The sequence below is a fragment of the Rana temporaria genome, chromosome 3, assembly GCF_905171775.1.
Source record: "Rana temporaria chromosome 3, aRanTem1.1, whole genome shotgun sequence".
NCBI classification, from domain to species: domain Eukaryota; kingdom Metazoa; phylum Chordata; class Amphibia; order Anura; family Ranidae; genus Rana; species Rana temporaria.
The window spans coordinates 7,570,500-7,583,190 of record NC_053491.1 but is presented as its reverse complement, the minus strand read 5'-3'; the positions used below and the strand labels follow the sequence as shown (position 1 = coordinate 7,583,190).

The window sequence follows — 12,691 nt, the reverse complement described above, 5'->3', positions numbered from 1 at the left end:
AAATTGGCGTCTTTCCCCCCCCCCCACAAATAGAGCTTTCTTTTGGTGGTATTTGATCACCTCTGCGGTTTTTATTTTTTGCGCTATAAATAAAAATAGAGCGACAATTTTGAAAAAAAAAATCAATATTTTTTACTTTTTGCTATAATAAATATCCACCAAAAATATATAAAAAAAAAAAAACTTGTTTTCCCCCCTCAGTTTAGGCCGATACGTATTCTTCAACCTATTTTTGGTAAAAAAAAAAAAAAAAATCGCAATAAGAGTTTATCGATTGTAAATGCTATAAATTTTGCGCAAACCAAAATAGGAGATAGTTTTATTGCATTTTTATTAATTTTTTTTTTTACTACTAATGGCGGCGATCAGCGATTTTTTTCGTGACTGCGACATTATGGCGGACACTTCGGACAATTTTGACACATTTTTGGGACCATTGTCATTTTCACAGCAAAAAAATGCTATAAAAAAATGCACTGATTACTGTGAAAATGACAATGGCAGTTTAGGAGTTAACCACTAGGGGGCGCTGTAGGGGTTATGTGTGACCTCATATGTTTTTCTAACTGTAGGGGAGGCGGGGCTGGACGTGTGAGCTCATTGATCGCGCTTCCCTATATTAGGGAACACACGATCAATGAAGCTGCCACAGTGAAGAACGGGGAAGATGCGTTTACACACAGCTCTCCCTGTTCTTCAGCTCCGGGGACCGATCGCCGGGATCACGGAGCTTCGGACCGGGTCGCGTGCACGCGCGACCCCATGGCTAGGCTTAAAGGGCCACGTACAGGTAATCTTCTGGAGCTGGAAGTGGTTAAAGGGGATGTAAAGAGTCAGGACGCCCACTAACACACAGCTCCTTTTATCTATCTGCAACGTAGAGAGCGTCCTGACCCTCCTGTAGTCCAAGGGAGGGGGCGAGCACGACACTCCACACCAGGGAGAAAGCCTTGCATTACTGTGTGGAGAGACAGAAGAACAGGAAGTGAGGATTTCTCAGAAGAAATAAGGTCATTTAAAAGCAAAATGGAAGGATGAGGTAAGTGAAGGAGGACTGCACTAAGGGAAAGGAAGATATTTAGGGGGAAAAAAAATTGGACCTTTACAACCTCTTTAAGCAGCCTATAGCTTTTGCACATATCGGCCAATTGACAGTCTACAAAAAAACTTTTGAATAACTGCATCTCGTAATAAGGTGCATTTACAAGGCTGATCAATGGATCCTGTATATGCTGGAAGATATTACCTGATTGAAGTGAGAAGTGGAGCGGTGGAGGTCGGGCTGCTGCTATCGAACACTCTGCAAAAGAAAATCAAGGTCAATGCAAAATTTTTTTAAATTAACCTCTTGCTGCCCACCCTATATAGACGAAAGATGGCTACAGTGCGGGCCTCCCGTGCATACGAGGCCTGGGCGCCACCTGCTGGGCGCAAGCAGCTCGCTGTGTGATCAGTTCACGAGACTTGGCCCCTTACCACGTGATCAGCTGTCAGCCAATGACAGCTTATCATGTGATGTAAACAGAGACGGTAATCTGTTCCCCCCCCATCACGCGCGAGTAGGAAAAAAATAAAATAAAAAATAAAGAAAAATGCCGATTACCATCTGGAGTAAACGGGACATTGGTGCTGCACACTCCCGACACTTCTGCTAAGCAGTGCAGCCCCGTCAGGGCCACACACCAGTGCAGCCCAGTCAGGGGTTATAACAAACTATGACAAATGTTTTATTCCCCCCCATTTTCTGTCTATTCTTGTTTGCTTTGTAAAACAATAAAACCCCCAGTAGTGATTAAATACCACCAAAAGAAAGCTCTATTTGTGTGGGGGGAAAAAAAATATACAGGTGGTTCTCAAAAAATTAGCATATTGTGATAAAGTTCATTATTTTCTGTAATGTACTGATAAACATTAGACTTTCATATATGTTAGATTCATTACACACAACTGAAGTAGTTCAAGCCTTTTATTTTTTTTTATATTGATGATTTTGGCATACAGCTCATGAAAACCCAAAATTCCTATCTCAAAAAATTAGCATATTTCATCCGACCAATAAAAGAAAAGTGTTTTTAATAAAAAAAAAGTCAACCTTCAAATAATTATGTTGAGTTATGCACTCAATACTTGGTCGGGAATCCTTTTGCAGAAATGACTGCTTCAATGCGGCGTGGCATGGAGGCAATCAGCCTGTGGCACTGCTGAGGTGTTATGGAGGCCCAGGATGCTTCGGTAGCGGCCTTAAGCTCATCCAGAGTGTTGGGTCTTGCGTCTCTCAACTTTCTCTTCCCAATATCCCACAGATTCTCTATGGGGTTCAGGTCAGGAGAGTTGGCAGGCCAATTGAGCACAGTAATACCATGGTCAGTAAACCATTTACCAGTGGTTTTGGCACTGTGAGCAGGTGCCAGGTCGTGCTGAAAAATGAAATCTTCATCTCCATAAAGCTTTTCAGCAGATGGAAGCATGAAGTGCTCCAAAATCTCCTGATAGCTAGCTGCATTCACCCTGCGCCCTTGATAAAAACACAGTGGACCAACACCAGCAGCTGACATGGCACCCCAGACCATCACTGACTGTGGGTACTTGACACTGGACTTCAGGCATTTTGGCATTTCCCTCTCCCCAGTCTTCCTCCAGACTCTGGCACCTTGATTACCGAATGACATGCAAAATTTGCTTTCATCCGAAAAAAGTACTTTGGACCACTGAGCAACAGTCCAGTGTTGCTTCTCTGTAGCCCAGGTCAGGCGCTTCTGCCGCTGTTTCTGGTTCAAAAGTGGCTTGACCTGGGGAATGCGGCACCTGTAGCCCATTTCCTGCACACGCCTGTACACGGTGGCTCTGGATGTTTCTACTCCAGACTCAGTCCACTGCTTCCGCAGGTCCCCCAAGGTCTGGAATCAGTCCTTCTCCACAATCTTCCTCAGGGTCCGGTCACCTCTTCTCGTTATGCAGCGTTTTCTGCCACACTTTTTACTTCCCACAGACTTCCCACTGAGGTGCCTTGATACAGCACTCTGGGAACAGCCTATTCGTTCAGAAATTTCTTTCTGTGTCTTACCCTCTTGCTTGAGGGTGTCCATGATGGCCATCTGGACAGCAGTCAGGTCGGCAGTCTTAGGCTGGGTTCACACTACTACACTACTTTCATCCTACTTTGCTCCATTGGTCCTACATTTATCCTACATTGGTCCTGCATCCATCCTACTTTCATTAACAGGATACTACTTTGGTCCGACTTCAATGATATTCAATGGGTTGAAGTAGGATCAATGTAGGACCAAAAGTAGTACAAGGAGCATTTTCAAAGTCGGACCGACTTGTGTAGGACCAGTTAAGACAGCTCTCATAGGGAAACATTGATTTTCACACGTCATGCTACATGAGGCTCCCAATGTAGGACCGTTTGTCGGACAAGTGTGAACCCAGCCTTACCCATGATTGCGGTTTGGAGTAATGAACCAGGCTGGGAGTTTTTAAAAGCCTCAGGAATCTTTTGCAGGTGTTTAGAGTTAATTAGTTGATTCAGATGATTAGGTTAAGAGCTCGTTTAGAGAACCTTTTCATGATATGCTAATTTTTTGAGATAGGAATTTGGGGTTTTCATGAGCTGTATGCCAAAATCATCAATATTAAAACAATAAAAAGGCTTGAACTACTTCAGTTGTGTGTAATGAATCTAAAATATATGAAAGTCTAATGTTTATCAGTACATTACAGAAAATAATGAACTTTATCACAATATGCTAATTTTTTGAGAACCACCTGTGATATATATATATATATATATATATATATATATATATATATATATATATATATACACACACACACATTATATATATATATATATATATATATATATATATATATATATATATATATATATATATATATATATATATATATATATATATATATATATATATATATATATATATATATATATATATAAAGGTCATGAAGGTACAGTGTAGCATGACCGCGCATTTGTCATTCAAAGAGTGACAATTTTAAACAGCAAAATGTCAACTCACCGATGAAGTGGTAGGTCCGCATAATAGGCCTAAGCCCGATGGCCTAGGGGCATATCATGAGAAGACCAAGAGGGGCAAAACCGGAAGCCGATCACCAAAGAAGAGGAGGGAAAAAGGAGAGCGGAAAAGAAGAAAAAAAAAAAAAAAAAAAAAAAAAAAGAAGGGGTGGGATGGGAGTAGTTCCCAAAGAACCCCTCTCAAAAAACGTAATCTTGCTGCAGAGAAAAGCTCAGCAGACCGACCCTATGATGAGGGCACTTGGTTCCAAGACCCCTTTCCCACTGGGGCGCTTTTCAGGCACTTTAGTTTTAAAAATAGAGCCTGAATGCTTTCACACTGGGGGCAGTGCGCTTGCAGGACAAAAAATAAAAAAAGTCCTGCCAGCAGCATCTTTGGGGGCGGAGGGGGGAGCTCTGTATACACTGCTCCTCCACCGCCCCTGGCCATTGAAATGAATGGGCAGCGCTGCGCCAAACTGCTTGCAAAGCACTCCGATAGCGCCGCAACACGGACGCCATTAACCTTTTCCTCGGCCGCTAGCGGGGTTAAAAGCATCCCGCTAGCAGCCGAAAAGCACCGCTATAACACCGGTAAAGCACTGCTGAAAATTTGCGCCACACTACCGCATCTCCTCCCCTCAGCGGTATTCCCGAATTTCAGCACCAAAAGCGGTAACCCCCTCGAGCCAGACTCGTGATCGCCTGGCAGAGTTTACCTACCTTGTCCCTGGATCCTGCGATGCCTCCCCGCTGTGTGAGCGAGCGGCGTCCTCGCTCGATTCACACAGTGCCCGTGTGCCCCCGATCTCCGGGGCGGAGATCAGCGCCAAGTTCAAAAAAGTAAATACACACAATACATACAGTATACTGTAATCTTATGGATTACAGTACTGTATGAAATAAATACACACCCCCCTTTGTCCCTAGTGGTCTGCCCAGTGCCCTACATGTACTTTTATATACCGTATTTATCGGCGTATACCGCGCACTTTTTTGCCCTGAAAATCAGGGAAAAATCAAGGGTGCGCGGTATATGCCGATACCAGCTTTACCCGCGCCGAGTTTTGAATACTGCGCCGACATATACTGAGCGCAGTATACTCGGGTATAGTCGGGCAGTCTCGGCTCCTTCAGTGCTCACGTCCTGGACGTCAGCGCGAGAGTTGCCGACAATACACGAGTGTACTGCGCTCTGTATATGTCGGCGCAGTATTCAAACTCGGCGCGGGAAACGAGCGGGGAGGACGCGAGGATGCCGCAGAAGGACACCGGACCCGACGAAGAGGACACCCGAAGCCGCAGATGGACGCTGGACCCGACGAAGAGGACACCCGAAGCCGCAGACGGACGCCGGACACGACGAAGAGGACACCAAAGACACCAAAACTGTAAGTACAAAAAAAACTTTTCCCACAGGATTCGGGGCAACTTTAGGGGTGCGCGTTATACGCCGGAGCGCGTTATACCGCGATAAATACGGTAATAAAAACTGTTCTTTCTGCCTGGAAACTGGAGATTGTCCATAGCAACCAAAAAGTGTCCCTTTATGTCAAAAGTGGTTTTAGAGCAGCTAGAAAACAGTGATAATAAATTATAATCACTTGCAGAATTGAGTGATAGCGATTTGTGGGGAAATTCGTCATCAAACACGGAAAGTAATAAATAATTATATTATATTATTATTATAATTTATGATTTTGTGTTTCAAATTTCATTATACCCGGGATGTCTACTAGAGACTCTTGTTTGGACAGATTTAAATGAGTTATTCCTAAGAATTGCAGGCCTACAATATAAAACGCCAAATTTCCATGCAAAATAATGGTACCGCTGTCAGCACCTAAAATCTGGAAGAATCATACCGCCAGGGAGGTTAACTGGTTGCCGACCAGCCGCCGCAGTTCTACGGCGGCAGGTCGGCTCTCCTGTGCGAGAGCCCGTAGCTGTACGTTGGCAGGCGAAGCGGCCCCCGCTCGCTCCCGACTCCCGCGCGCGTGCCCGGCGATCGCCGCCGGGCACCCGCGATCGCTCGTTACAGAGCGAGAACCGGGAGCTGCTCCCGGTCCTATCAGAGGAGAAATGCCTGACCGTCTGTTCATACAATGTATGAACAGCGATTTTTTTATTTCCCCTAGTGAGGCCACTCCCCCTACAGTTAGAACACACCCAGGGAACATACTTAACCCCTTCCCTGCCAGTGGCATTTTTATAGTAATCAATGCATTTTTATAGCACTGATCGCTATAAAAATGACAATGGTCCCAAAAATGTGTCAAAAGTGTCCGCCATAATGTCGCAGTACCGAAAAAAAAATTGCTGATCGCCGCCTTTACTAGTAAAAAAAAATTATTAATAAAAATGCCATAAAACTTCCCCCTATTTTGTAAACACTATAACTTTTGCGCAAACCAATTAAACGCTTATTGCGATTTATTTTTTACGAAATATATGTAGAAGAATACGTATCGGCCTAAACTGAGAACAAAATAGTTTTTTTATATATTTTTTGGGGATATTTATTATAGTAAAAAATATTCATTTTTTTCAAAATTGTCGCTCTATTTTTGTTTATAGCGCAAAAACCGCAGAGGTGATCAAATACCACCAAAAGAAAGCTCTATTTGTGGGAAAAAAAAGGGACGCCAATTTTGTTTGGGAGCCACGTCGCACAATTGTCAGTTAAAGCGATGCAGTGCCGAATCGCAAAAAGTGCTCTGGTCTTTGACCAGCAATGTGGTCCGGGGGGTTAAGTGGTTAAAGAGGCATTTCTTGAAAACAAAATTATTTAATTGAAAACACTTCAGTAGCATATTCATGTTATTACACGTCAAAATAAAAAATGTTCATAAAAATTTAAGCCAACAACAAAAATAAACATTCGTTACCGTAAGTGATCATCAGCGCAGGTGGTGAGGACACGATTGCCGGTGACGGGGGAGAAGTATGCAGACGACACACTTTTCGAGTGTCCAGGTAAGGAGATCACGGGGCAAAGCTTCTTACTGGAGATCTGTCTGATGTCATAAATACAGACATCTCTGCAAGGAGAGAGAGAGAAAAAACAAAACAAAAAACACAAAAATTAAAGATTGTTGCGGTTTCCTCGTCTCTCATAAAGGCTCGCTCACTTTGTGGCTGAAGTGCGATAAAGATTATTTAACCACTTGCCGCCCGCCAATGACAAATTGACGTTGGCAAAGTGGTTGTAGAATCCTGACCGGACGTCATATGACGTCCTCAGAATTCTGAGCCGTTGCGCGCCCCCGGGGGCGCGCATCGCGGCGATCGTTGTTGCAGGGTGTCAGTCTGACACCCCGCAACACCGATCTCGGTAAAGAGTCTCTCACGGAGGCTCTTTACCACGTGATCAGCCGTGTCCAACCACGGCTGATCACGATGTAAACAGGAAGAGCCGTTGACGGCTCTTCCTCACTCGCGTCTGACAGACGCGAGTAGAGGAGAGCCGATCGGCGGCTCTCCTGACAGGGGGGGTTTGCGCTGATTGTTTATCAGCGCAGCCCCCCCCTCGGATCGCCACACTGGACCACCAGGGAAGCCCACCCTGGACCACCAGGGAAGGGCAACAACAATAAACAAAGTCTCAAAAAAAAAAAAAAAACACAACCATTAAAAAATAAAAAAAGATGCCAATCAGTGCCCACAAATGGGCACTGACTGGCAATATACGAAAAATAAGTGCCACCCCACAGTGTCCATCAGTGCCACCCCAGTGTCCATCAGTGCCACCCCACAGTGTCCATCAGTGCCACCCCACAGTGTCCATCCATGCCCAGTGCCCACCTATCAGTGCCCATCTGTGCCACCCATAAGTATCCATCAGTGCCACCCATAAGTGCCACCCATGAGTGCCCAGTGCCGCCCATGAGTGCCCATCAGTGCCGCCTATGTGCCCATCAGTGCCGCCTATGTGCCCATCAGTGCCGCCAATCAGTGCCACCTTATCTGTGCCCGTCAGTACTACCTCATCGATGTCCATCAGTGCCATCTCATCAGTGCCGCCATATCAGTGCCCGTAATTGAAAGAGAAAACTTACTCATTTACAAAAAAAATTAACAGAAAAAAATAAAAACTTATTTTTTTTTCAAAATTGTCAGTCTTTTTTTAGTTGTTGCGCAAAAAAAACCAAAAAAAAACCGCAGAGGTGATCAAATACCACTAAAAGAAAGCTCTATTTGTGGGGGAAAAAAGGACGCCAATTTTGTTTGGGTACAGTGTAGCATGACCGCGCAATTGCCATTCAAAGTGCGACAGCGCTGAAAGCTGAAAATTGGCTTGGGCGGGAAGGTGAGTAAGTGCCCCCCGGTATGGAAGTGGTTAAAAAAAAGGTAATTTTCCACAGATGTGGCCGAGCACTTTATCCGTCTCTAATGACGGCAGAATGGAAATCGCTGCACAGGGCACATCGCCAAATACTTCCGAAGCACATGAATGTGTTCCCTCCGCTGACTCGGCACTGCGAGCTTCTCTTACACAGGAGGTATTGATAGATCCGCCACTATTCCTATACCATGCAGGCTGCTCCGGTTACTGCCAGACCATTTCCATGTATTTCACATCATCATGTATCAGGAACTCTATAAATCCCTAATTTACACAACCAGTTCTAAATAGAGCTCTGCATAAAGTGTCACTAAACCCACATCATATAAAACTATGAATAAATAGTGTATTCCATGCTGTTCATACTCCGTCACTATGAGATTCCTTTTCTGTATTCTGCAAAAATCCTGGCTGATTTCACTGCTCTCTATTTCCCCCCCCCCTTTCTGTCCATGTCCCCAATTCAGCTAGGGATTTTGCAGAGCAGTGTTGGCAGCTCTGCACATGCTCAGCATTCAATCAGTTTCTATGCTGAGCATTTTCTCCCCATCACATCTGAGCAGACCATGCGACTATAGAGTCACACACGTGGGGCGTATACACAGTGGTAAATGGCAGCCCACTTCCTCCCTCCTACAACACAATGGGGGGGGGCGGGACATTAAACGTAGATTGATGGAGGCTTCACCTCCCTCTTATTCTAAGACACAGGCTGGAGGGGGATGTGACACAGCCTGGAACTGGCACAGATCCGCTCACACCACAGTCTTGCCAAAAAATAATAAAGATTTAATTTCAAATATATATTTGTAAATTTAAAACAAATTTATTGATATTATTTATTTTTACTCTATTTCAAAGGCTGATTTTTTTTCTTTTTGAACATGTAACCAGCGGCTACTAGACTAGCAGGACTAGAAGCTCCCCCCTGCTTAACCACTTCCCGACCGCCGCATGTATATGTACGCCCACAGAATGGCACGTACAGGCAAATGGGCGTACAGGTACGTTCCCGCCTTTCTGCGGGTCGGGGGTCCGATCTGGACCCCCCCCCCCCCGCGCTACATGCGGCGGTCGGATTCCCTCGGGGAGCGATCCGGGACGACGGCGCGGCTATTCGTTTATAGCCGCCCCCTCGCGATCGCTCCCCGGAGCTGAAGAACGGGGAGAGCCGTATGTAAACACGGCTTCCCCGTGCTTCACTGTGGCGGCGTATCGATCGTGTCATCCCTTTTATAGGGAGACACGATCAATGACGTCAGACCTACAGCCACACCCCCCTACAGTTGTAAACACACACTAGGTGCACCCTAACTCCTACAGCGCCCCCTGTGGTTAACTCCCAAACTGCAACTGTCATTTTCACAATAAACAATGCAATTTAAATGCATTTTTCGCTGTGAAAATGACAATGGTCCCAAAAATGTGTCAAAATTGTCCGAAGTGTCCGCCATAATGTCGCAGTCACGAAAAAAAAATCGTTGATCGCCGCCATTAGTAGTAAAAAAGAAAAAATTTATAAAAATGCAATAAAACTAGCCCCTATTTTGTAAACGCTATAAATTTTGCGCAAACCAATCGATAAACGCTTATTGCGATTTTTTTTTACCAAAAATAGGTAGAAGAATACGTATCGCCCTAAATTGAGGGGAAAAAAATGTTTTTGGGGGATATTTATTATAGCAAAAAGTAAAAAATATTGCATTTTTTTCAAAATTGTCGCGCTATTTTTGTTTATAGCGCAAAAAATAAAAACCGTGATCAAATACCACCAAAAGAAAGCTCTATTTGTGGGGAAAAAAGGACGCCAATTTTGTTTGGGAGCCAAGTCGCACGACCGCGCAATTGTCTGTTAAAGCGACGCAGTGCCGAATCGCAAAACCTGGCCTGGGCATTTAGCTGCCTAAAGGTCCGGGGCTTAAGTGGTTAAAGGGGTTGTAAAGGAATTTTTTTTTCTCCTAAATATCTTCCTTTACCTTAGTGCAGTCCTCCTTCACTTACCTCATCCTTCCATTTTGCTTTTAAATGTCCTTATTTCTTCTGAGAAATCCTCACTTCCTGTTCTTCTGCCTGTAACTCCACACAGTGGCCCCGGATTCACGTAGAATGGCGTATCTTTGTGCAGGCGTAACGTATCCTATTTACGTTACGCCTCCGCAACTTTTACAGGCAAGTGCCGTATTCTCAAACGAAAGTTGCGCCGGCATAGCGTAAATAGGCCGGCGTAAGCCCGCCTAATTCAATTGTGGTAGATGTGGGCGTGTGTTATGTAAAATTTTATGTGACCCCACGTAAATGACGCTTTTTACGAACGGCGCATGTGCCGTCCGTGAAAGTATCCCAGTGCGCATGCTCCAAATTAACCCGCAAGAAGCCAATGCTTTCGACGTGAACGTAAATGACGCCCAGCCCTATTCGCGAACGACTTACGCAAACAACGTAAAGTTTTCTAAATTCGACGCTGGTCCGACGTCCATACCCAACATTGGTACGCTGCATGTACGCCTCATATAGCAGGGGTAACTTTACGCCGGGAAAAGCCTAACGTAAACGGCGTATCTGTACTGCGTCGGCCGGGCGTACGTTCGTGAATTTGCGTATCTAGCCGATTTACATATTTCTAGGCGTAAATCAGCGTACACGCCCCCTAGCGGCCAGCGTCAATATGCAGTTAAGATACGACGGCGTAAGACTTACGCTGGTCGGATCTAATACAAATCTATATGTAACTGATTCTAAGAATCAGGCGCATAGATACGACGATGTCGTTAGAGTTTACTCGTTTGAGAATCCGGGCCGGTAATGCAAGGTGTGGAGAAAGCCTCTTAAAGAGGGGAGGGGGCGAGCAGGAGAGTCAGGACGCTCTCTACTTTGCAGATAGAGAAAGGAGCTGTGTTACTGTGCGTCCTGACTTTCCTGCTCGCCCCCTCCCCCCTCAAGAGGCTTTCTCCACACCAGGGAGAAAGCCTTGCATTACTGTGTGGAGTTACAGACAGAACAGGAAGTGAGGATTTCTCAGAAGAAATAAGGACATTTAAAAGCAAAATGGAAGGATGAGGTAAGTGAAGGAGGAATGCACTAAGGTAATGGTTTTGCACAGAGCAGCCCGAATCCTCCTCTTCTCAGGTCCCGTGCCGATGCTCCTGGCCCCTCACTTCTGCCGGGTGCTTCCCACAGCAAGCAGCTTGCTCTGGGGGCACCCAAGCAGGCGCGCCCATGGCTCTGTGTGTCCATTCATACTCAGAGCCTTGGCTCGGCCCCCTCAGACTCCCGATTGGCTTTCTGGTTGTGATTCACAGTAGCAGGAGCCAATGGCTCCCGCCACTGCCAAAAGCCAATCAGAAGTGCGAGTCCCCTGGACATAGTTGGATCAAGAGGGGGCTCAGGTAAGTATTAGAGGGGGGGCTGCTGCTCACAGGTTTACCTTCATGCATAGAATGCGACCTTGTGCCTTTACAACCACTTTAACCACTTAAGGACCCCTTCACGCCGATATACGTCGGCAGACTGGCACGGCTGGGCACATCAACGTACCTGTACGTTTGCCCTTTAAGCCCAGCCGTGGGGTTGTCGGCGCGTGCACGCGACCCGGTCCGAAGCTCCGTGACCGCGGCACTCATGGACCCGATCGCCGCTGGAGTTCCGCGATCGGTCCCCGGCGCTGAAGAACGGGGAGAGGTGTGTGTAAACAGAGCTTCCCCGTTCTTCACTGTGGCAGCGTCATTGATCGTGTGTTCCCTTTTATAGGGAAACACAATCAATGATGTCACACCTATGGCCATACCCCCCTACAGTTAGGAACAGAGATGAGGTCACACTTAACCCCGTCAGCGCCCCCTTGTGGTTAACTCCCAAACTGCAACTGTAATTTTCACAGTAAACAATGCATTTTTAATGCATGTTTTGCTGTAAAAATGACAATGGTCCCAAAAATGTGTCAAAATTGTCCGATGTGTCCGCCATAATGTCGCAGTCACAAAAAAAAAAAAGCTGATCGCCGCCATTAGTAGTAAAAAAAAAAAAATTAATAAAAAATGCAATAAAACTATCCCCTATTTTGTAAACGCTATCAATTTTGCGCAAACTAATAGATAAACGCTTTTTGCGATTTTTTTTTACCAAAAATAGGTAGAAGAATACGTATCGGCCTAAACTGAGGAAAAAATAGGATTTTTGTACTCGCCATAAAATCCATTTCTCTGAGTTCATGGACGGACACAGCAGCCTTTGACCTTAGGGTTATATCCGCTTCCTTCCAGGAGAGTTAGGCAGAAACAAAGCACTTAAAGTGTTAACAACACTTTCCTCAG

The 12,691-nt window shown here is 45.3% G+C and overlaps 1 protein-coding gene across 1 annotated transcript in view; it reads right to left on the bottom strand.

Moving 5' to 3' along the window:
• The window catches only part of LOC120931071 (WD repeat-containing protein 76-like), a 100,444-nt gene that overhangs the window by 2,174 nt on the left and 85,579 nt on the right, over positions 1 to 12,691 (bottom strand). Inside the window, exons 15-16 of the mRNA XM_040342195.1 lie at positions 6,925 to 7,077; positions 1,247 to 1,300 (exon numbers count right to left, since the gene is read on the bottom strand). Coding sequence (XP_040198129.1) covers positions 1,247 to 1,300; positions 6,925 to 7,077 — 207 coding nt within the window. The remainder of the gene's footprint in view (positions 1 to 1,246; positions 1,301 to 6,924; positions 7,078 to 12,691) is intronic.